The sequence below is a fragment of the Manis pentadactyla genome, chromosome 1 (assembly GCF_030020395.1).
Source record: "Manis pentadactyla isolate mManPen7 chromosome 1, mManPen7.hap1, whole genome shotgun sequence".
NCBI lineage: Eukaryota > Metazoa > Chordata > Mammalia > Pholidota > Manidae > Manis > Manis pentadactyla.
This window is the reverse complement of record NC_080019.1, coordinates 174,825,008-174,850,023: the sequence shown is the minus strand read 5'-3', so window position 1 is coordinate 174,850,023 and position 25,016 is coordinate 174,825,008. Positions and strand designations below refer to the sequence as shown.

The window sequence follows — 25,016 nt, the reverse complement described above, 5'->3', positions numbered from 1 at the left end:
CACGTGGGCGGGAGGAAGGCGGGTGGTCCTTTCTAGCTCTGCAGAGTCCAGGGCATCTCACCGGTTGTACAGAGGTGGTGCTCTGCAGACACTAAGTTAACTCTCTTGGGGGTGGCCTGTGGTTCTTTGGAGGCTTCTTGCTCCTGGCTGAACAAAAACCCGCAGACCCTCTTTCCTAATTGGATCACAGTCCTGTACTGCGTTCATACTGGCATACCACTTCTCTTTACTCACTCATGGAAAAGCCAAAACATTATTCTTGACTGTGTTGGGGAAATTGCTCTGCTCACAAATTGAGATAGCAAATGAGTCATTGAAGTGCAAATCTGACTGTATTATCTCCCTTATTCAAAATCTTTACAACATATTTAAGCAATAAATGCATTGATAAAATTGGGCAATGACACAGTAGTGAGCAAGTACATGGATTAAGAGGATGATGTAAGTAGTGATGAATTAAGAAGAGCCATTAGTGACCCAAGAGGAACACAACTTGACGAGATGTCATAGGAGCGATGGAGAGACTGACAGAGTGAGTGGAAGCCAGTACTGAAAGGTTAGGGCACATAGAAAATTAGGCCAGTGAGAAAGTGAGCAAGGGGACTGATTTATACTAGACCTGTTGCATGGGGCTCTTTCAGAGGCCAAGAACAGCCATGGCCAGGCTAATGTACACAGGAAACCGTCTCAGCAGCCATACCATCTCCCAGCAGCTCTGTGGCCTGGCAGCAGTGCTAGAGCTTGCCTTGCATATAACTGCTTTTCATACTGTTGTTTTTAGGTATGCAGACCCTTCAGGAAAGGCTCTTGAACCACTAGTTCCCCTGTTGGTGGCTGGAAGCAGTTACTTGCCCTTGGTGCTGTGGGGCAGAGGCTTTCTGCTACTTCATGAACACTACAGCCTGGTCTAAGTAGCAATGGCCAGGGTAGGGGACGGCCTCAAGGAGCAAGGCATGGTGACGTGCACACAGGAAGGGCCTTGCTCAGGAGAGGATACCACGACTCGCAAGCATCTTGAGATTTTACAGCCTGACCAGTGTATGTTCCCTAATGAGAGCTCTGCCTCCTCCTACCAGTCAGTATTCTCTGTTAATTCAGATTGAAGAGGAGGGTCAGTGGCTTCAGCCTGATCTTTAAAGCCTGGTATGAGATTGTTTACCATGGATGGCCCTTGGGTTTCATCCAGTCAGGCTGTGTGCAGACTTGCCGAGCAAGCGCTCCATTGGGATGCCTGCTGCCACGGCACAACATTGCACATCCTGGTACTGCTGGCTAGGGAGTGAGACCAGTTTCTGCTGCTTTCAGTTTGGAGGACAGCTCCCAAAAAGCTCAGGGAAGGCATGAGACAAGGGCCTGGTGAATGAGCTTGATTTCATTCTCTTGATCTTTGAGAGAGTTCACCCTCCTTTGGAATTTTGAGAAGGAAGAGAGGAGAGAGCAAATCTGAAGTTACGCAGTCTAGTCCTGACCTCTGCTCTTCACCCTGGTCACCAGGACAGATGTACCTCGGATGAATCATACAGCCAGAGCTGGTTACTCAGTTGCCACGAATGCTCTTGTATGTCATTTACTTCCATTTGCAGCCAATAATCTGAGTCACTTGATTTCTGTGGTTACAGTTCATAACTACAGGAGGCTTTAAAGTAATCATAATAAAAGCTAACACTTATACAGTGCTCAGTGTGTTCCAGGCAATGTTCTAAGTGCTTTCCCTATACTAGCTCGTGTAAGTTCAGCAGCACTTGAGATAGTTACTGTTATTTCCTGCATTCTGCTTGTATTGCAGGAGGCCAGAACAAGCTCATTTTCAAGCCCGATCTCACTCTGGAAGAAGTGCAGGCAGAAAATCCCCACGTGCACAGAGGCCAGTATCACCCTGAGGAGTGTAAGGCTTTGCAGCGCGTTGCCATCCTCATCCCGCACCGGAACAGAGAGAAGCACCTGGTGTACCTGCTGGAGCACCTTCATCCCTTCTTGCAGAGGCAGCAGCTGGAGTATGGCATCTACATCATCCATCAGGTGAGTGGTGGGGGAGACCAGGCCTTGGCCTTCCAGATCCTCCTCTCTCTGAGGGACTTGGCCGTTTGTCTGTTTGGGGTCAAAGGAACCCCCGACTGTCATCAAAGGAGAGGTCACTTACCTCATGTATCCTTGGAAGGAATAAAGGAAATTCTTGTCCCAGAGTGTGGAGTAATGGTACTAAGTGCTGAGAGATTTTACTGCATTTTAAATGAATCTCTGGAGGAACCCGTTAGCCAGTGACTGCCCTAAGATTTTTCCTGGAGTTTTACTGTACGTTTCCTTCTGTATTTGCTATATGCTGCTTGATGAGATGTTGGAGTTGTTTTTCGCTATTGAGTGTGGCTGGTCAATGGGGGTCTAGACAGAGGGTTCCACAGATTACTGTGTGTTAACATCAGGGAGTTCTAGGACTGTCTCCACCTTTCTGCCTTTGACTTTGCCACTGTTTATAAGTAAACCATGTTATGTGAGTTCTCACTTTCTTGATTCACTTATTTGGCTTCAAGAAGCATGATTTATTAGGAATGCAGTTAAGTGTAAGTGTAGGCTGCTTTTGAAGAGTTTTGCTCTAAAATGAGTGAATGATTAAAGATGCTTTTATTTGGTATTAATGTTTTATTTGACATTTTATTTGGTATTAACATGTATTGAAAGAAAATCATGTATCAACTTAAATATCCATGTCTAGCTTGTCAAAATTGTTCTGGGCCATCCAAATGGTTCCCCCTGAAATCCTTACAAATTCTAACAATGCAAATACTACATCCTTAACATTGGTTATAACCAGTACTGCTTGTTTTAGGGGAGCTTTTGACAAACGAGAAGATAAAGTTCTATAGTGTATACTTCATTATAAACTAGGGCTCTTGAAACTCATGTGCATATATAATGCACATTCCTGCCTATTTTTTTAGGATTTGAAACAAAATTTTACTATTCTAGTGTTTTATAATTATTTTTGTAACATTCTTAGTCCTGAGTTTTTACTGAGGATGGCATGTGTGATATTTTTAGGAATAAAAAAATCTGCTTTGTGTTCTTCTTTTCAGGAAAGTCCTGTGGCAACTTTTGAGGAATGCCTGTATTTGTTATGATAGAAACTGTTTACTGAACTGGAATGTATTCCTAAGGAATTTGCTCCGAAAGCCATGAAAAAATTCGTATTGTAAAATCTTTTCCCTAGTATAGTTTTGGTCATATTACTGGTGAAACTGTTCTTTTCTTACATAGTGACGAATCCCTTCTAGAAGGCCACTGTGAGGATTAACTTGCATCATTAAATGTTAAAAAAGGATTCCTTTACAGTGATTCCAAGTAACTTTTAAGTAGCTTCGAAATATTAGCAATAACCTTTATTGGTCAAGATTTCTTGATCCTTTCTTTTCAAGTTATATCTCTTGGAAGCTAAGTGTAAGCTTATTACATAGGGTAAGATTGGGATATGCTGAAAGTTAAACAGTAAATCAGTAATGCTAACTGGTGTGACTAATATGTAAGAAAGGTTTTATAGTTTTATGTGGAATCAGTAAAGGTATGTTTTTAAAGTTGTTTTGAGTTATTTTTACTTGCATTTAAAAATTAACTGTGGTTAAATACACATAACAAAATTTACCATCTTAACTGTTTTTAAATGTCCTGTTCACTAGCGTTAAGTATATTCACCTTATTGTGCAGCTATCTCAAGAACGTTCTGTCTTGCAAAACTGGAATACCCATTAAACACTACCTCTTCAAGCTATGTTTTAAGTTATGGAATATAAGTATGTATGAAACATAAGGAAAAAAACAAGTCCTCTTATTGTTATTGCATCTACTCTGTCAGATCTTCATGTCACAAGTATAGTCTTGTATGTTAGCATGAATAGTACCAGCTTCTGCATCTGAACTGAGGACCATGTTCAGTGTGAAACCTAATCTCTGGAGCTTTTTAAGTTTTAATTTCTTTTCTATAGGCTGGGAGTAAAAAGTTTAATCGAGCCAAACTCTTGAATGTGGGCTATCTGGAAGCTCTCAAGGATGAAAACTGGGACTGCTTTGTGTTCCATGATGTGGACCTGGTGCCTGAGAATGACTTGAACCTTTACAAGTGTGAGGATCAGCCCAAGCACCTGGTGGTCGGCAGGAACAGCACTGGATACAGGTAAGGCTGCTCTGCCCGTGGCTACTCAGGTTGGGAAGCTCAGTCTGTTGTCATCGGAGCCCTGCAGGATGTGGTGTCCACCATGTCTTAGGAAAATGAGAACTAGGACAATGGTCCATATGTATCATTTAAGGTTCAAAATAGGAATCAGAGAAGTTGGGTTTTTTCCAATTAGGAACAACAGCCTTGGCAGAGGATGAAAGACAAAAGGGGAAGAAGAGGTGAGGGAAAATACTCCAAGCTTTGCACCTCATGGACAGCCTCACCTGCAGTGTCCATGTGGCGGGACTTTCTCAGACACTGCCCATGCTCAGTGTTACCTTAAGTACCTTACCTGTCTATCGCTGACTTCCCCTACTAGGAGGCACACGAGCGTGCCCTTGAGGTCAACTTTAGGCCTCTGTTGTAGACTGTGACATCTCTTTCCAGAGTTCTTAGGGAGAGTGGGGAGCGGCATATCTACTGAATAGTCTGCTAAGGAGCCAGGACACCCGGGACAAGTTCCTTTTCTTCAAGGCCACTGTGAGAAGTGTTACGTACCATCATTTCTGACTCCATGCCTTGCCCCCTCTGCCTCCTAGGAGAGGCATAGCTGCTTTTCAACCTTATTTTATATCAGCTCCTGTTCCTGTTCAAGCACAACCAAGGGAAAACAGTGACCAAGAAAATCCTGCACAGATGGAACTATTTATTTACTTGTGTGTGTGCACACTTCCCTGTCAGCTTCTCCATGCTTTGCCATCCATGTGTGCTCAGGTCTGTGGTGCTTACAGTGCTAAGAACCATGAGACCAACTTGAATAAGGTCTAGTATCTACCCTTAAAGAGATCTTACTGCATGTTGATGTGGAAAGACAGGCAGCTATGGTTGAGTTGCATCAATTTTGCACTTCTTCAAATACAACTATAAGTACTTGGTAATGGTGGGGAGAGAAAGGAGGAAGAAAGGAGAGGGAAAGAATTATAAACTATAAAATAATACAGGAGATTCCACCAGTGTGGAGTCTACTCTGCAAAGTGAACATGAAATGGAAACCACAAATCTCTTGGTACTCCTCTAGTCTCGGTTTCCGTGTTACTCTTACGGTGTAAGTCTCTCACTTTGGACTGTTTAAGAGATTTCCAAGAGTAACACTGCAGGTGATTTTTGCAGTGACTTTAAATTGAATCCCTATATAAACTGTGGGATGTTAAGTAAATACCTAGAATAAGCTACAAAGGGTGAGAGCACAAGGCCTTTAAGAAACACCTAGGTAAGGGGGCAGTCAAAGCTGCTCCCTAGGGAACGTGGCACCTTCACCTGTGGAATCAGTGGGAGCTTCCCAGCAGAGTTCCAGGACATAGAAGCAAGAGACAGCATGGCACAGTTTTGGGGGGAAGTGCAGACAGCTCATTAGTGCCCAAGAAGGAATATCTGGGATGGTGGAGGGAGAAGAGGCAAGTAATAAGAGCAGGCTGGGGCCAGACTTTCTGTTAAGCAGTTTGGATTTCCTGTGGGAGGGACTAGGGAGCACGTGGTTACAGCTGGAGAGTAACAGGAGAAAGCTCAGTTCAGCTTTCTGTGTGTTCAGTTTAATGTATTGGCTGGAGCAAGGCAGGAAGGGAGATACAGAAGGAAGAGATGCATTCCCCTGCTTTAGGGCAGGGGCACTGGGGCCAGAGGGCAGGGCAGGGGAGGGGTTTGGAAAGAATCACAGGATGTTTTTCCTTCGGGGAACTTGATATTGATCATTATCTTATCTGGAGGTTTTGTTTCCTGGTCTGTTTGAGCCACCTCTTCACTGAAGGAAGCTGCATATTATGTCTGGGTGTGCCAGTATTTTCAGAAGTATGTCAACCATCTGTTCACTTACTGTGTGAAATTGAGATGTCAGTATCTACACCACAGAATACCTGTACTTTGGACCCTTGTCATGGATGATAACTTCCCATTGCTCAGTTCTCTCTAAACATCCGTGGTGAGAAATTCCCATCACACAGGATTGGAGTTTTGGTTTATTTTTGGAATGTGGATACACAGGATTGTTTTAAGGACAGGATCACAACCTGAGTTCTGGGGCATTCTTGCTGGGAATCAGCGTTGAGTAAAACTTTGGGGTCACAATCATGGATTTCATCAGATGCCACTCTAAAAACAACACCCATATGGCAGTCAGACCCTCTCCAGTTGCTTGGACCCCTTTCCAAGTGTACTTTCATTTTGCTCATTAAACTCCTTGCTGATTTTACTCGCTAAAAGTAAGTACATAAATAAATAAAACAAACCCTGTATGAGTCTTGCTGTTCAACTTGCTTTTGTAACTGGTCAGAGGTTTCTTTTATAACTAGAGGTCAGAAGCCTTTGTTTTCCTTGAGTAACTGGCAGATTTTCTTAATGTCAATCAGGTGATGGAATATGTCTCTTCTTTTGCTCTGGATGCAAGAAGCTGTGAATCAAATCCATGGCTGCCTTTTAGTAGCTTAGAATCTTATTTGCAGATCAGAGTTCTAATATATTTCCTATTTTAATCTTCTGAGTTCAGTTTCCCTTGGGTCCTGATTGGCATTTGTATTTTTCTCCTTCTTTGTTTGCATCCAGTAACTGCCTCTGCCCCTGTGGCCACAGAGAGCCTTGTGTGGGTAACGTAGGCGCAGCCCTCCTCCCCACGGGCTCTTACCTCTGCTGCTCTGGGCAGTCGCTCTGGTTGCTGGCTGGGGTTAGCAGGCAGCTAAGTGTCTGCTCCCTGTTGGTCACTATGTGTCACTGTGCCACTCAGCTTACATCAGCACATGCTTTATTCATTGTCACAAGAGCCCAATGAGTATGAAGAGAAGAGCAAGAAGTGTTTTCACATCACGTGCACGCAGAGGGAGTCAGTAAGTGGCTTGCCCCAACTGTCGAAGCCAGAATTAAATCTTGTTTATCCCACTGACCGTAAGTCAGTGATAAAGCTCTGGACCAGCCTGTAGCAAATTTTACTGCCAGGAGTTCCTTTGGTACCTGCCAAAGGACTCTAATATCATTTTGTGACTACACTTTCCCCACCTTTGGGCCTTCCCACCCTTTAAAAATAAATAAAACTCTTCTACGATCAGTTAAATATTTATATTTTTCCAGATGAGAAAAAAAATCAGAAGTGAAGCTTAAATTGGCTGTCCGGGAGTCTGAGAAGCCTTTCTTGATGACTGGCTGGTCTTCTGTGCCTCCCATTCCAGCTGAACCGCTCTGCAGGCGCTCCCCAGACACCCGCCCTTTTCTGCCTCTCCGCCTTTCCTCTGAGAATTCTGGCCACTCCCGTTTTTCTGCCCATCTGAATCCTTATCACTGCCGGATCATCCTCTGGTCCTGTCCTGATGATCCCTTGCTCATTGGTGCTTGGACGGTCCTGCTTGGACAGCGGCTCTGCTCAGGGTCCTGTGAGGTGGCCAATCTTCAGGTGGTTAGGGACCCCTCCCCAGTCAGAGTTTGGTAACCATGGCAGCAGCACACTGCATTGGCTGTCTTGGTCAGGAATAGTTTGTAATAATACCATGTTCTGGAGTTTAGGTTGGGGATCTATAAAGAAATCTATTTCCTTTATCGGTTAAACAGCTGAGCTTTTGGGACGCTACCTGTTAGATGGCAAGTGACTGCGTACTTACTGAACTTTCCTCTGGTGTTTCTTCTTTTCTAGAAAAGCAGGAATATTTAATTGTTCCTGAAGCCCTTTGAACAGGAAAGTTAGAAATCCTCCATATATTCACACCTTTTTATTCAGTAACATCCAAGTTAGTAAGCTGCCTTCATTTCCATTGCTGAATTGTTAACAATGTTATATTAAAGAGATATCTATTTCTCAGATTGGCTAATATGCCCATGAATGAGCGGTAGAGTCCTGTATGACTGGGAGGTGCTCTCTGACTGGTACCTCTTGATCTCTTCTGTCTGCATTTTCCTATTGATATTCCCACGGCTCCATCCTTTGTACTCTTCTCTTCTCACCTACTCCTCTGTGCCTTCAAGTACTGCCTCTCGGCAGCTTATTTCCAAAGCTGCATGCAGAGTCACTCCTTTCTTTTCAGCTTGGACTCTATCCTTTTGCCCAGTGGCAAAAGCCCAGGGCTGGCTCAACTTCATCTTTACTGTCTTCCCCTTAAAACTTAACTGTTCTGTATACCTTATTTTTGTGAAAGGCACTGTTGTCCACCTAGTTGTCCAAGCCAGAAACCACAGGGCTGTTGAGGTGTGTTAGGGTCTCCAGTAAACAGAATCTGAGATGGAGATTTGCATGCACAGAAGTAGAAATTTGCATACAAAGCATGTGCAGAAGCTGTCTCTTGCTCTTCATCCCACCCCCTAAAAAAAGGAAAAGTAAGAACAGTATATTCATTATGATGCTCATTCATGCTGAACCTGGATGCCACCTCAAAGTCCTTAACCCAGTGCCCTGGCAGCCACTCCTGTTCCTGCAATAGCATGTGAAAACACCTGTATTCAGCTCTGATGTTATGGTGCATGTTTATAGGTACCTCTGCAGACATCTGCACACAAACGTTAACAACAACAGGTAGGCAGCACCTTGCTCAGTGACCACATGTGAGCACTTGTCTAGACAGAGGGAAGAAGGCTGGGCAGAAAAGGCCAGGACCGCTGTGAGGTGGATGTCAAGCAGGAGTGGGCGGGTGAAAGCCCACGACTTCCAAGTGCTCATAGAATGCCAGCCCTGAAATCAGAAGTATCTGGAGAACCAAAGGGCTCTGTGCTAATATTCTTACCTTTTCTCTCCTCTTTTTGCTCCAGGTTACGTTACAGTGGATATTTTGGGGGCGTTACTGCCCTAAGCAGAGAGCAGTTTTTCAAGGTGAATGGATTCTCTAACAACTACTGGGGATGGGGAGGCGAAGACGATGACCTCAGACTCAGGTGAACAGCAGAGACAGGTCCCCTTCACGAGGCTTTGCTATCAGTAGTGGCTCTGGAAGCTACGTTTATCCACAGTTCCTGTAGATGCCAGTCCAGCAGGTCCCAAGCCTTCAGATCTGGCCTTACAGGATGCCATGGGGTGGAGGACCTCACTTGTCCTTTGCCATCTTTGGAAATGATGGAGGGTGCTGTTTGGGGTCCAGCAATGTTGAAGGAGGTCTCTGTGGACTTCTCAGCAGACATTATTACCGAGACAAGGTCTCTCTAGAGTGAATGAAGAGTACCAGATGACCAGGCATTGCCAAGCTGCAGTTTGAGGGAAGTGGCCAGAGGGCCTATTGTAAGCCTGTGCTTTTCTTTCAGACCTCTGGGGGTCCTGGCTCAGCTCCCAATGCCCTGAGTAGGGAGTGTGACAGCCTGTGAGGAGCTGCATGCCCGAAGCAGACCAGATGTCCTCCCCTCCATTTGCATTAGCCAGCCCCACATGCCATGCGAGCAGCCACTGACCTGACTCTGGGCTGCTGGCATTACCCTCAGATCGTCTTGGAGTACTTTGTGTTCTGGGGTGTTCGAAGGGAATATGTCTGGCCCCCTCTCAGCTCCCTCCCATAGCCAGATAGTTACGGGTTCTCCTAGCTCCCAGAAATAATTATTCAAGAGCCTGGGGCCAATATCTTCAGACTTCTAAAAACAGTCTCTCAGCTTATTAGGAGACTCTCTTTCCTTCTGCTGTTGCCCTTTGGACATTTCTTAGCTGGGGTGAAAATCTTCATTGCTTCAGTGTAAAGAAGCCAGGGCCCGTGCTACTCTTGCTCCCCTGTCTAGGCTGAGAGTCTCTGAAATGTTTCTGGCGGGAGGGAATGGATTTCTCTGACCAGAGGCCCCACAGGAATAGTCATAGCGATGGGCAGTAATGCTTCACAGCCCAGCTTCTCCACAGCCTGTGTGGCTGCCGCTTATGAAATGGACAACGATAGATTTCAGGGCAGTAGTAACAAGGACCAGAGGTAAACAATATCCACCATCTTCCCCAAATCTACTTCACTGCCCAGATGAGATGATGAGTAGAATTCTTCACTGATCGTGTATATTCACTATCTTTTCTTCAACTTCAAGGTAGAGGGGAGCCCCAGGTTTTGCTCTCATTTAATAAGAATATCATGGCCTCCAGAGTCGTTCTTGACTGATGCTATGGATAAACCAAATGATTTGAACATAAAAGGAGGTTGAGATTTATTTACTCACCTGTGGAGCAGGCACCACCTTCCTTGCACTTACCTATTACATCACAGCTTGTAAAGCATGTTCCCTGTGGACTGTCTCATGTGAACCTGTCAGATCAGCTCGGTAACCCCCATGCCACTGTACAGATGAGGACTTCGAGACCTGGAGTAATGAACTGACTTATACCAGGATTGTAAATAACAAAGTCTAAATTTGAACCTATGTGTGTAGGCTGTAAAGCTTCTGAACTTAAATGGTTATTACTCTTTGTAAAAAGAAGGAACAACCAAGTAAACTAGGCATCCTACGAGACTGGATTCTCCTGTTCATCATGATGTTTTAAAATAAGTGCTTTCTCAGTTTTTTGGGGAAAATAAACTATAAATTGACACATCTCCTTTGTACCCCAATAGTAAATGTTTATTATGTTTCTCTTTGGACTTCCTGCCTGAGGCCCAACATTAAAAGAAAATTCTGTTTTTTTAATCCTCCAAGTAATCAGTCTATGTGTGACTCCATGTGGGCACATTTGTGTAAACTTGTAAATGATTCAAGTGCCTAGTGGTAGATAAGTAGGTTGGAATTTTTTTTTTTAAACACTTCTGTTATTTTTCTAGGGTTGAACTTCACAGAATGAAAATAATCCGGCCAATGCCCGAAGTGGGTAAATACACAATGATCTTCCACACTAGAGACATAGGCAATGAGGTGAATGTAGAACGGTGAGTCCTAGATCCGTGTGCCTGGTGGGCTGCTTATTTAGTGTCTTCTGTCAATAAAGATTATGCTGATTTCAATCAGGTGAGCCAGTTACTTTGTCCACAGCTTTTTATTAAGGTAATTTTCAAACGGACACAAAAGTAGAGGGAATGGTATATTGAACCCCCAAGTACCCCCACCCTGCTTCAACAGTTAACCAATTCATGCCTCTCGTCTTTCTCTTACTTTTTTCTCCTCCCTCACAGGACTGTTTAGAAGCAAATCACAGATACTACAGCGTTTCATGTGTAAATAACTCAAAATGTATCCTTAAACTACCAGAAGTCTTTAAAAAAAGAACTGCTATACCATTATCATACCTAAAATAAAATGAACAATATTTCTTTACTAACATGACATATCAGGGCGCAGTGTTCATAGTTACCTGGTTGTTACATAAAAGCTTTTTTACCCCCCTGAGTAGTTGGTTTATTCAGATCAGGATCTAGACAAGTCTACACAATGCATTTGGATGATCTGTTTGAAATCTCTTTTTATGCATAGGTTCCTTCTCCCATACTTTTTTTTCCCCTTTGCAGTTTGTTGGTTGAGCAAACTACGTCATGTTTGATAGAATTTCTTGCATTGTGGATCTTGCCAACTTCATCCAGTGATGTAACTTCATATGTGCCTCTGCATGAGCTCTGCATTTCAGTGCCGTGAACACTGGTGGTGTCCCTCACCCAATGTAGGTCCATTGTAAGCTGGGAGATAGATCTGGAGGCTTAAACAGATTCCAGTGCTGTTAGGTGCAAGAACACTTCATCGGTGGTGCCACGTGCTGCCTCTCTTGTCACAGCGGGAGGACCTGATGTTCAGACATGTCTTTGTGATACTGGGATTGATCTGTGGGATCAGGTATTGTCAGCTCCATGCCTCACTGTGAAGGTCCCCACCAGTCCTTCTTCTAACAAGTGTAGCAAACATTGGTGATCATTGCCTAAATTTATATTTGATTAGGAATTGCAAAATTCTGATGTCTATCATTCCTTCAACATTTATTACATAGATTTTTCTGCAAAGCAAGACTTGCCTTCTTCATCCGTTTGAGTACCAAGGGTATGGTTCTCATAGAAGAGGCAGAATAAAGGGAAAGAGTCAGCACTGGTTTATGAGTGGATGTTCCCTAGCATCCTTCAGGATATTCTTTCCTATGCTCAGCTTGTCTTATCTTTGGTAAATGGGATCTTCAAGATGACTCCTGAATCCTTGGACATGACTGCATAAGTTTTGAGAGCTTCCTTCCCTGGGCTCTGGTGTGATGAGCTGTTCTAGGCTCATCTTGTACTTGTCCTGCCCCAGAAATGAGCCCTTTCACCAAGGAACCCTGGCAGATATGCCATTTTTCTTATGGGGTTGTGACTGAAGAATCTACACTTCTTTATTTTTTAAAATAAATTTTAAAATAATATTAAAGGATGCAAAGCCCAATATTACAGGGCTTTGTTGGAGAATTTTAAAGCAATATTAAATGACTTTTAGCCCTTTTGTTAGAATCTCTTTCTTTAAACAGCCAGTTCTCTTTCCAATGTGTCTTTCTAGTCATTGTCCACATTGGTGCATTTTTCTCTTCAAACTAAAAACATTAATTATTGAATAGATGCAAAAGAGTACTTATAAACTGTATGAAAAGTCTGAAGATTCTGATGCCGTGAACACTGGTAGTGTCCCTCACCCAATGTAGGTCCATTGTCTGAGTAGCCTTCCCAGTCCCATGTCCTCCCTGACCCCAGAGGTAATCCTTTCCCCATTTTCAATTTTTGTGATAATCATTTGTGAAAATGATAATTTTTTCTGCTATTTCTTGGTTTTCTTGTTTTCCCATATGTTTCTATCCCTATACAAGAGATTTATAGTTTTGCACATTTTTCAACTTAATGTAAGTGAAATCATACTGTGTTATTTTTCTCCGACTTTATTAGCTCAGCATTATGCTTCTCATCTCCACCCATGTTGTTACCATAACTGAAATGTACTTCTTTCCCTGCAGAGTTCCCAGAGACTAATTTAGTTCCCCATGCCTTCCGCTCCCCACATCTTGGGCTCCAGCCACACACTTACTTACCCACTCTTTGCATGTCTGCGCCTCTTACACAGGGAGGCCTCTCTGCCTGGGCATCCTTTCCCTCGCCTTCGTCACTTACTGCCTTGTCTCCTCTTTGAAGCCTCAGTCAAACTGGCCTTTTCTACAACCCCTTCCCAGACTTTCTTATATGTTAGGTGCTGCTTTATTCACCGTTCTCTAGATCCATTCTGACTTAGTTTGAGACTCTTAGGAAAGGTAGGTACCTTCCCTCCCTGCTTATAGATAACACTGGAGTATTTATAAATCCCTGATGCTTATCCAGGGACCTGTGAGCAGTGGATGAGATGGAGCCCATTATGTCAGTGTTCCTTGTACATCCTTCTGATTGGCAGACTGGGGGTTCACTCTGTGCGGTGACTCTTTTCATTGTTGGTCCTCGGGGGCTGACACATGAACACGTGGCTATCATTGGTGTCAGTTACCTCAGATGGGAAAATAAACCTTTTTTTAATCAGAAACCCAATATGTGCAATAATTTATAAAGATGCTTTTGCCAAATTTGGGGGCAGGGCAAAAGCAGTCGAAATATATGTTGAATTCTTGCCTTACCATTCACGTTTGTTTTTATCTTTAGGGTGAAGCTCTTACATCAGGTGTCACGAGTCTGGAGAACAGATGGGTTGAGTAGTTGTGCTTATAAATTACTTTCTGTGGATTACAACCCTTTGTATATCAACATCACAGTGGATTTCTGGTCTGGACCATGACCCTGGATCTTCTGGTGATCAGTAAAACTGACTATGTGATTGCAATAATTTTGGCCTAGAGACTTCTCTGGTAGCACACGTTAAGGACTTGTTGAAACTACTTACTGAGGTGAAGTTTCCTTTTTGTATTTTCTTAGCCGAGCTCCTGGTGATGTGGAATGTACAACTGTAGCAAGACAGCTTTGTTAGTTGTTTTGATCCTGAGAGTTAAATATTGATTATGTAGACATTTGAAGGACCAAGTGGAAAAGGACTATTTAGAGGATATCGGAAGGCTCCTTGACAATTCAGACTGAAGGAGGTTCATTTAAGTTTGAAGTGATACAATATGGGATACACAAGGCCATGGGAAATAAGGTTATTGAATGTCTCAGAGAACCACAGTTGTTCTCGTCCAAGGTAGAAAGGTACGAAGATGTATTTCTGTTACTCATTTGTCCTGCACGGTCCTCTGTGAAGAGGCGGGTCCCAGGTGAGGAGAACGCCGCAGAAGTGGGGAGGAAGGTGAAGGACTAGGAGGCAGTGAGCCCGGGGATGGGGGTGCAGGAGGATAGCGTCCGATGGACAGGCAGCTGCTTTGTGCGGATCGCTGCTGCTGGTCTGTGGGGGGACACCTGCCCAGTGTGCCTTCCGGTAATAGCCCCGCGGAGAACACACTATCTACTAGTTTTGTAAGCATTTTTGTAAAATGATTTTGTACATGTAAAATACGAACTAGCTATTTACAAACTACATTTTAGCTAAATACATCAAAGGTACTTAAGTAGTAAAATAGGAAAAAAGCTTTGGGTGTCAGTGTTGTTTTTTTACTGTCGTTTGAGGCTTACAGATGTATTCATTTCAGTAGCCATAATCCTAAACTGCTTAAAACCAAAACAAATGATGAGACCGAGCCCTCTCATTGCCTTCCTTCATCCTCCTGTCCCTCTCCCCTGTCCTTCCTGTGTGCAGCCTCCTGGTTTCACCAGCCCCAGGGCTGTGGCAGGCGGCTTTGCATCTTGTTTCCTGGGCCATGTTCTCTCATGCCTGCTCCTGTCCATGATCATAATGGGTGCAGCAGCACTGGCCTGAGGGCACACCTGGCTATAGGATAGGAAGGATTGGCGCCCAGGGCCCAGGCCTTGGGAAGCCTCTGATTCGGGTGGAAGGTGGGCCCGTGGACTGACTTGGGCAGTGGCGGTGACTGGGGGCCAAGCCAGCAGCATTGCTGAGCTTCCTGGGTAGGCTGGCAGACACCGGGGGAGGTAATCTAAGGAAGGCAGTAGGAGATGGCTACTGGGTCGGAGAAGAAATAAAGAGTATTTCGTCCACATAGGTAACTGGACATATAAATAATGAAGGTGTGGATGTCCTTAAGCAAGTATTAGGCACCTGTGTCCTGGGGTCTCAATCCGTCATTATTATATGATGCGTTAAAGGTTAAAGTTTGATATGAATGACTGCCAGCTAATAAGTATAAATAATATTACCAAAGGGAGAGAGAGGGAGTAAGAGCATTTAGGGCTCCCAAGAAAGACAACAGTCACCACCCAAGTGGAGAAGGAGAATTTGAAAGGCGAATACATCTTATGACAAGTGTACCTAGGGCTGTCTTGGTTTGCCTTTGACTCAGTAGGGACAAGGAAACACTGTGTTTTATCTTTATTTAGCAAAGAGAGATAATAGTGGTTTTGATAGCCCTCGCTGGTGGCCCTGCTTTCGTCTGTCTTTTTCTGCAGAGTATTCTTCTAGCATTCTGTCCCAATTTTCTGAACTTTAATCATATACAGACTGAGCTTTTGTGATTGTGAGCAGCCTGTGCCAAGGCCCCCAGCTTGGAGGCTGTGGGCCCCTGGTCGTGGCTGGGGAAGGTGAGGGAAGAGGAGACTGTGTGAAGGAATTCCAAGATTCATTTTTGAGAACTCAGCTGCTTATCCAACAGAAACAAAATATAGCTACTGCCATGTGGAAACTTCCTGTGTGTTTAAAGCTATTAACAAGGCACCTGCATGATTTTACATCTTAGAAACCACTGTACTACACCTATTACTATTCTTCAGGTAATTCCACCAAGATAGTGGACAAGTCATTTAAATGATTCATTACGAAACTTCTTGAGGTGGAAAGAATTTTTTACGAATTCCCCCACTGCACCACTTGCCCTGCTCTGAGACCTGCTGTGGAAGCCCAGTGACTGGCTGGACACATGTGGCCACCTGCTTGCTCATTGCTGCCACCCTGCTGCTGTCCCTCATGGCTGGACTGGGGTGTTTGGCCTCAAAGGAACTGAGCTATCCCAATTCTGGCCCTGTGTTTTCATTGTCAGTTGCTCCAAAGAGGTCAAGTTCTTGAGCATGGTGGGTATGCCTCCTGCAGTTGCTTAGGTTCATAGGGGTGCAGCCGATATGGATGTCACAAGTATTGAACATGAAGAACGTGCTACTTTAAACATTTTAGCTGATTTTTTTCCTCACGCTACCACCCGTTTTTATAGCACTTTAAAGTTTGCATTGTTTTTACTCACACTTTATTGATCTTGTTGACTGTTGAGATAAGTGGCATAGATGAGGAAGTGGGTATTCTGAACAGGTGGGGAACTTGCCAGAAATCCCACAGTTAGTAATGGCAGAATCAGGGCGCAAGTTCAAATCTTCTGATTTCAAGACCTGTATCTCCTCCTTCTGGGCTTCTCTCCTTCTTTGAGGTAGTTTTCCTGACTCTTCTGCTCTGTCCTCAGCCCTAGAGAAGTTTGGTGTCTTCTGGATCCTAAGAAGTACATTCCATTCTCATTTGGTGTCTTTGAGCTTTTTTCCAGACTCCCTTCTGGTTTTCCTGCCCTAGCCCCTGCATTTCCACTCACGTCCTTATCAGAAAGGCCTCCTGGGGGCCCCAGATGCTCTGTGAATGGACTCTAGGGAGAGATGGAAGACATTTTCTGCCAGACTTGTTAACTTCTATTTTCCCCAAGTGCTACACGTGTGTACGGTCCCTGCCAAAAGTCTTTAACGTGACCCACAAGGTGGAGCATATTCAGGTACATTCATAAGTTCTTTTTTGCCAATCACATTCCAGATTTTTTTTGTCTATTTGTTAGAACAGCTATTGCCCCCTCCATTAATTGTAAGGACACTGATGACCTTTTACACCTGCTGAAAGGGCCTGATGTGTCTCAAAGGTACTTAAAGGAGCTGCTGAGAGGCGCCCCCTGCCCCCCGAGACATGCCTCCACAGGCAAACACTGCATTGTTTCATTGATAACAGTGAACTTGAAAACTCAAAATTGAACTTTGTGTACATATGTGGGGGGTGTGTGTGTAATTTTGGGCCTTGGAGGACAGGTTGGTGAAGGATGAGGCATAACAGTAACAGCCTGCATATTAGTCACTTTCCAGATTTTAAAAATTTGAACTTTTCAATAGTCTCATAGGTATGTGTGTACCACAAAGAAAAAACATTCAAGTAACTTCCTGAAGTTGGTAAGAGGAAAAGATAAGATTTGAACCCAAGTCTCTCTTTGCCTCCAGTGTCTTACTTTTCCCCCCAGAATATCACATTGTTAGGAGATGGCAAGATTTCTCTGTGAGGGCAGCCAGGGCAGAGATCTCACTTGTAGCTAGAATTCGGGAGATAATCCCCAGAACTTGGGAAGATCCATTAAAATGCCTTACCTTGGTGACCCTAATACATTCTTCCACTACGGAGTAGGAGTTTTGTTGAGAAGCTTTTCCTCGTAGCTGTTGTTTGAGGGTCAGTAAATCCAGACCGATATATTTGGCCACTGAGCTTACTGTAATTGACATTGATTGCCACATTCCCAGGGGTTATGGACCAGGCGGAGTTCTTCACACCAGACTGATGGTGTGACTTCCTGTTGATCTCTTAGAGGGTGTTACCATCCTCATCACACTTTATATATCTTACTGAATCCTCCCAGTCCTCTGTGAGGAGAGACCTGTTTTCCTGAAGCAGATTCCAAGAGGCTAAGTCCTACAGAGCTGGCATTTGGAGCCAGGTATTGATTCCAAAGCTCATGTTCTTAACCACTGCATGGTAACAGATAAACCAACAAATACACAAAGAGAGGAAATAAGGATGGGCTGAGGTATATGGGCAGAGGTTGCAGTTGAAAGCTATGTCCTCCCTGAGTGTGGGATGTCCTAGACATAGTGGGTACCGGGGTTCAGGGCCCTATTTGATTTGGGGAGGAGCAGAGCCTGTTCACATCTACAGTGGAATTTGCATCTTCTATGAAGGCTGAGGCTGAGGCTCTAGGTAGGAAGCTAACTGGAGAGGGAGCTGGTGGGGCAGTGGCTCACTGAAGGCCCGTTCTCTTTCAAGTTACTTCTTGGTAGAGAAAGCAGGTGGTAAGATTTTAAGAGCAGCAGGGGGACCACCTCACCTCATAGGAGCTCTTGCCTGTTCCCATTGCTGTGTTGAATTCCACCAATGGGGGATTCATTTTAGTTATCAAGGAAAAATCCATAGAGAAGATTAAAAGAGTAGAAACTGGTTGCCACTCACCTCTTAGTATGAATTAGTCTGCAAAAAGGCTTTCCCTTAATCTAGCTGAAATCAAATTACAAGGAGAATGGTATTTTGTGGGTAGATTTTCAGAGCATGAAGCTATGGAAGGAAAGGCAGGAGTGGGTTTGAGGCAGGATTTGCTTGGCCAGCAGAGGGCACAGGAAAACCTAGTCAGCAGTGGAAGAAAAAGGCACCAAGAGAGTATGGAGAGGAAGATGGAAGAGGTGTTTCAAGATTTGCCCAGAGGAAGCTCTCCCTCTTCTCTCCTCTCAAAGGCAACAGAAGGAACCTTCTCGGCCAAGTGCAGGTATCATTCATCTCAGCACCCCAATCCCTGTCCTGGGGACACGAGGTGAGGCAGGGGAGGGGCAAGGCTGGTTGTTCATCTGGACAAAAGCCCATGGCCCCTGTCTTGGGAATCAGGGGTCAGGCTGCTGCCCCAGCTTTACCACCAGGTGTGTGCCCCCCACCCTGTTTTCCTTTGTCCCTCCTGCCCCCAGGGCCCAGCCTAACTCACAGGAACCTGATGGCGGGGAGCATGGATCCTGCTACTCCCTGTGACAGCTTAAGTGACAGGTTCATTTTCTTCATAGGGACATAGTTCATCAGTTGGAGTCAGAGATACTTCCACTGCTGGAGGAAAAGGATTCGAAGAGTAGTTGCTCCTTCACCTCTGTTGGGCAAAGTGTAGCAGGAGCGAAAAGTAAAAGTAAACTTAGCAGTTTCAACCCTTTGACTGTAGGGCAGGTTACCGGGTGTACGCAGGAAACCTCCCACACCTACTGCATTTCCATCTCCTAAACTTAATTCCCATAAGCCCAATAACCCTTGGGTTGGAACACCTACTTTGTCAGACTCATCTATGACCAATTAGGACACTGGTAAACACAAAAGAAAGTGAACATATTTAAAAGCCCTCTTTATGAAACTAGACAAATGTTGAGTTATAAGAACTTCCTTTAAGACCACAAATGGAAAAAGAGTTTGGAAGAAAAATAGTTTGACCATAACAAAAATCACCATATGTCACGCATCTAATAGTTGGCTTCTCTGTTTGAAAGGTGTTTCAAGTTGAAACTGGCGAATATATAACAGGCCCATACATTGTCCGCAAAAGGCCACTTACTTTTAATTCATGGGAGAATTGAGCTTACTAAACAGTGTCACTGCACTGTCTGAGAGGAAATTTCAACCGTTGTTAACTCAAGGTTGGGCCCTTTTCTGGCGAATGAAAGGACCCCAAGGTAGCATTAAGAGAATCACTTGAGCTCCCTAGGTGGGAGCCACCAAAGACCAAAGATCAATTTCAACCTTTTCCTTGGTTCTCTCACTGCAATAATATGGAGATACCTGAAGCCTTTGAAGGTTTCTTCTAGAAAGCAGTGAGAAATGCAGGCAGATTTGCCGTCCAAATACAGACTTGGCTTGTTGCTGTTACAAGTACCTGTGGATGTGGATGTCTTCATGCCCCCGTATTAAAAATAAACATGGGGGGATGGGACTGGTATTATCTACTTTCCAAACTCTCCCTTTCCTACAGTCTGTAAGAATGTTGTGGATTCCTAGACCAGGGTGAAAACGCCAGTGGAGAGAATTTCAGGAGGCTGAGCACCTAAAGGAACTCCACACCAACTTAGTGTGTGGGTGAGAAGATGTGTTTCCAAGGAGCGCAAGTGTGGATGATCAGGGGACAGCAGTTCCAGCACCAAATCCAGAGTTGCAGGGGGAAGGTCATATGATGGTGACACTTTATTCTTAATATTCAATTCTGCTCCAGTAGAACATGGCACCCAGGAGAACCCAAAACTAGAATACAAAGAAAAGAAAAAGGGAAGAGCAAGCATTGTAGTAGAAACATCTCATACTTGGGGAGAAAATGTTAGGTTCATTCTGGTAGGTGACACTGGAGTTTGAAGAGTAATCTTGCCTTGAGCAACATCCTGGGGGCAGGGGTAACATCGACTCTATCTCATTCAAGGCAACTTGTCCACTCCCCACGTTCCTACCCCCATCTGCACCTATGACCCCAGGCTGCCTGTTGCTCATCTCACTTTTGTGCTCAACTAGCCCATTGGGAAACTTCCTTCTTCCCATCAGGGCCAGTTACCCTCAGTGGATTCCTTTCTCTAGTTTTCTTGCTTCTAGTGTTGAACTTCTCCTTCCCAGGGATTTCCTCTTTTCCTAAAAATGCTTGTGACCTGGGACAGCCGCCCTTGAAGAATGCCAGAGAACTCAAGATATTTGCCTCAGGTGAGGGGTTAGAGTCTGTGGGTTCTGTTGCAAATCTGCCACTCACTCCCTGCATCTGTAAGGATAATTACCCAGAGTTGGACGATTGAGTGAGATAATGAACTAATAATAATGTCTAATGTTTGTTGATAAGTTACTATGCATCAGACTCGGCTTTGAGTGCTATGATACTTCAATTTAATGCTTCCAAAACCTATGAAGAAACTGAGGCACAGAGAAGATAAATAACTTACCCAAGGACAGGCTACCTACCCAGCAATTGTTGTGGGGATTTACTGTTAGAAGTATTTGACTTGATGCCTTGTCCATAGCAGGCCCTCAACCATTTAGTTCCCTTCCCTTTCCTCTTGAATTTTAAGGGGACTTATGAGATCCAGAGTCCATTTGATGCTTGTGGAAATGTCAAGGGTTTTAATTGGTCTGAAGTTTTAAGATCTCAAAAGCCTTTAGACATTATTCCATAATTCCTGCTAGCATGGCATGAATTAAGATGGCACCTTTATTAGTTTTCATTCATTCAGCAAGTTATCCAGCATCTATGTGTTCTGCTAGGCACTGGGGATTCAAAGGGCAGCTGGTTTGCAGGCTTTTGGCAGAGACAAACACATCATAGTGAAGTGACCACGACAGAGGTGTGTGCAGGCCGTCACAGGGGTTCCTAAGAGGGTGGACTGAGATCATAGAAGACCTCTTGAAGGAGCTGATTGTTCCTTCCTGCCTCACCCAGGTTCTCACCCCAAACCCAGCATTTGCTAAGGTGTGATACACAGACTCCCAAGGGGTCCACTATGTCAAGACTATTTACATAATAATTTTAAGACTTTATTTGCCCTTTTCACTGTTTTCGCATTTGCCCTGATGGTGCAAAAGCAGTGCAAGGTAAAACTGCTCACATCTCACCAAGATTCAAGGCAGAGGCACTAAATGTAGTAATAGTCATTGTATTCTTCACAGCTAGGTACTTTCAGTAAAAAAAAAAAAAGGCAGTTTTACCTGAAATTGTTCTTGATGAAGCAGTAAGAAGTATTCATTGTATTAAATGTTCCCGTTTGAGAACACAGTTTTTAATAGTCAGTATGGCAGAAAGGAAGTATGCATAAGTCAGTTTTGTGGCATACTACAATGGGACGGTTGTCTTGAGGAAATGCGTGTGTGAGTTGTAGAGTGAACTGGCCTTTTTTTTTTTCATGAAATATCATTTTTACTTGAAAAAAATAACAGACAAGTTATGGTTATTTACATTGGGCGTTTGGCAGCATTTTCTTGAAAATTTACAAAGTCAGTCTGTCACTTCAAGGAAAACAACTGACAATGTTTGATGCCAGTGATAAATTTGAGCACTCAAGCAAAAATCAGGAAACTTGTTATCTGTCATGATGAGTTTGACAGCATCCCAGTGCCTACAGTCTTTTCCGATGTGGCAGTATCAACGAATGTGATTTTTTGGCAGTGCATAAAGAAATCGGCCAACATCTGGGAGATGCATAATATGGTGAACCAGTATTGTCCCAACTAATCAATGCATGATGTTAGAGAATCATGAATGGGTAAGAGATTTATGCAAACTGCAGGGCAAACTAGTGTGATGTATTTTAATGTGATAGAGTCCAAAGAGTTCATTGACACAGCTTCAGCTTCCACTTCAGCTAACCTTTAAGAAACCACTACCTGTCAAGTTTTGTGTAGTACCAGAAAATAATTCTCAGTTATATTTAGATAAGGCTACTAAAATATTCCTGGTTTTTTAAAGTGCATATCAGTGTGAGATGGATTTTCTTCAAATCTTTGAAGCTCAGCAACATATTATAACAGTTAAATGAAGAAACAAAAATGAGAACCCAGGTGGCTTTTATTAAAGCCAGACATGGAAGAGACTTCAAAAATGTAAAACCAACGCCACTTGTCTATTTTTTTGTTGTTTTGGAAACAAAACAAAAATAGTCACTTTTTCCACAAAAATTTATCATTAATGCTAATATGTAATTGGTTTATTGTTATTTTAAAAGAGGTAATAAACATTTTTAAGAATTCTGTGTTTGTTCCACTAGGGCCCTCCATAGAGGAGTCCTCAGTTCTTTTTGGAGTCCTCAGTAACATTTGAGAGTGTAAAGGGGTTTTGAAACCAAATGTTTAGGACTGCTTCTGGAATGCAATGGCTCTTAATCCTGACAGCAAATTAGACTCATTTGGAGATTTTAAAAAGAAAGAAAAGGCGTGGGTCATGCCTCTTGATGAACTGAATCAGAATCTCAGAGCTTGGGTTGTAAGTATGCTTTTTTGTTCCAAGCTCCCACATGAGGTTTTAATGCACAGCCAGGACTGAGAACCACTGTTCTACCCTCTTGCTGCATGCCCATCTGATAAGGTGGGCAAGGTGGACTGGCAGAGGCAGCTCTCCAGAAGGAATGAGGAAGTTGTGGGGCCGGATTCATGTAGATGGATGACAGTCTTTGATCTCTAATTGTAAAGAATTTACGAGATCCAGAGAGCTGGAGGAGCAGGCAAGCACATCCCAGCCAGAGAAAGATCTGGTTAATAGGGCACATCGTTGTCCTGGTAGGGGAGTTAACGCCCCACTGCTCGAGGAATCCCCTGTCCTTGCTCTGGTGCCAGCTGCTCCCTGACTAGCCTTCAGGTCTGAGGTTTTGGTTCCAGACTGTCTAGTGAGGTTGGGTTAACCAGGGGCAATGTCCCTCTCCTTGATCATGATCTGCTCAGAAATAAAACATCTGCAGGGAAATACTCACAGTCCAGCAGAGAATGGCAAATCCAAACCAGGCAACCCCCCAGGCGTGGCGGTTCATGGGTCCGGAGATCAGGTCATAGCAGCCCTGGAGGGGTGTGTGATGCCACGTTGGTGTGAGAGGAACCAGAAAAGAGATGTTAAGAGATGGGTGGCAAAGCATATTTCTATATGGATCAATGTCATTCCAAAGTCCAGCTTAACGTAACCAGGCTGTTTGTGCATCCCCACTGACAGCCAGGTATTAACAGGTATTGCTGAGGGAATAGAAATAATTCTCTATCACATTATTTTGTGTTTTTATCACTCTATCTAATGAAGGTGCTGCCATTTTAGAAAAAAAAAATTTTTTTTTGTATTGACTACATGGGCAATGTAAAGTCTTCTTAATGATGTTTTAATGTTTTTCTTCTCCCAAGAGATTTTTATTGATGATTTGTTGGAGGGCAGAATTACTTTTTGATTTATTTGTTTTTCAGCAGAAATGCTTCCAGTCTGTGAAAATCAGAGGGTTTAATTTTTTTTATCATTAAAGAACTCCCAATACCATACTTTCTATATTCTCATTGACATCACATTTCAACATAATCTTCATTGGACTCTAATGAGACCTTGAAAAGCCACAGTGCGTGCGAAGGAGTGAGTCATTTGTTACTCACCGAATCATTCACTTATGCATGCCAGCAAGTGTTTACACGTGGCACACCGTGTGCTCATCATTATGCCAAGTGCACAAGTGGTACACATGCGCAGGGGTAGACCTGCTGTCTAAGTGACCTCTCCTACAGCCCTGGGAATCACAGGGAATGCCTAGGAAATGCAGTGACCAGGCTGGCTCCACGAACCATGGAGGTCCAGAGGGAAATGTCCTTGAAAAGCTGGCCTTGAAGTTTAGGCCCCACACAGTGGCTACACATGGCACTTGAGGTTCTGTCCTTTCTGACCCTGCTCCCATGCCTTGTTAATCCACTTTCATGCCTTGCTTTTGCTAAACCTTGATTTCTCCCCAATTCACTCTTCTCCATTATGTTATAGGCACCTTCATTCACCTAGATGCTCAAAGGAAACATTTAGGAATATACTTAACTGTTTTTCTCTTATCCAACAGCAAATACTTTAGCAAAACCTTCTGGGTCTGCTTTGAAAGTACATCTCAAGTCCAAAAAACACTTATTACTTACTGCTCCCACCTTGAACCACCATGGTCTCATTCTGGGATTACTACACTAGCTCCCATAGTCTCCCTGAGGCTTGAGTCCACCATTGGCACCCTACTTGTCTTCATACTATGTCATAGGGATCCTTGTAAAACATAGATCACTTCATATACCTGCTCCAAAGAAATGGCCACCCACCCCACTTAAAATGAAGTCCTAAGTCTTGTCATTGTCCTACCAGGCACTGTATGATAAGCTCTGCCTCCTCCTCTAACTCCAGCTTCGACCTCCGGAGGCCTTTTCACTGTAAAGCTAATGAGCTGAAGCTTCAGGGCTGCTTACTTGCAAGACCATTTCAAGGCCCTGTATCTCATTTTGGATGCATATTCTTAATTGTTTTTCTTGAAGACAACCCCTCCCTACAAATTCAGGCCCTAAATATCTAGATCCAGCCTTGCCTTCTCGTCTCCCCTCACTCATGCTGGCCTTGCCCTACTGATGTCCTTGAAATTCCCCTAAAAAGCTAAGAATGCTCCCCCTGCAG

General features: G+C 43.8%; 2 protein-coding genes across 4 annotated transcripts in view; one reads left to right on the top strand and one right to left on the bottom strand.

The window, feature by feature from the left end:
- The window catches only part of B4GALT4 (beta-1,4-galactosyltransferase 4), a 43,919-nt gene that overhangs the window by 10,606 nt on the left and 8,297 nt on the right, over positions 1-25,016 (top strand). For 2 of the 3 annotated variants that reach the window (XM_036883354.2, XM_036883355.2), the window contains exons 3-7: positions 1,787-2,019; positions 3,975-4,162; positions 8,921-9,043; positions 10,885-10,989; positions 13,687-22,600. In XM_036883354.2, coding sequence (XP_036739249.1) covers positions 1,787-2,019; positions 3,975-4,162; positions 8,921-9,043; positions 10,885-10,989; positions 13,687-13,819 — 782 coding nt within the window. In that variant the 3' untranslated portion in view covers positions 13,820-22,600. Of the gene's footprint in view, positions 1-1,786; positions 2,020-3,974; positions 4,163-8,920; positions 9,044-10,884; positions 10,990-13,686; positions 22,601-25,016 lie in introns of those variants that run through there. The other variant, XR_008997935.1, reaches the window with a different exon arrangement.
- UPK1B (uroplakin 1B) overlaps positions 20,054-25,016 on the bottom strand; it is a 27,108-nt gene continuing 22,145 nt past the window's right edge. Inside the window, exons 7-8 of the mRNA XM_036883358.2 lie at positions 23,320-23,403; positions 20,054-20,128 (exon numbers count right to left, since the gene is read on the bottom strand). Coding sequence (XP_036739253.1) covers positions 20,078-20,128; positions 23,320-23,403 — 135 coding nt within the window. The 3' untranslated portion in view covers positions 20,054-20,077. The remainder of the gene's footprint in view (positions 20,129-23,319; positions 23,404-25,016) is intronic.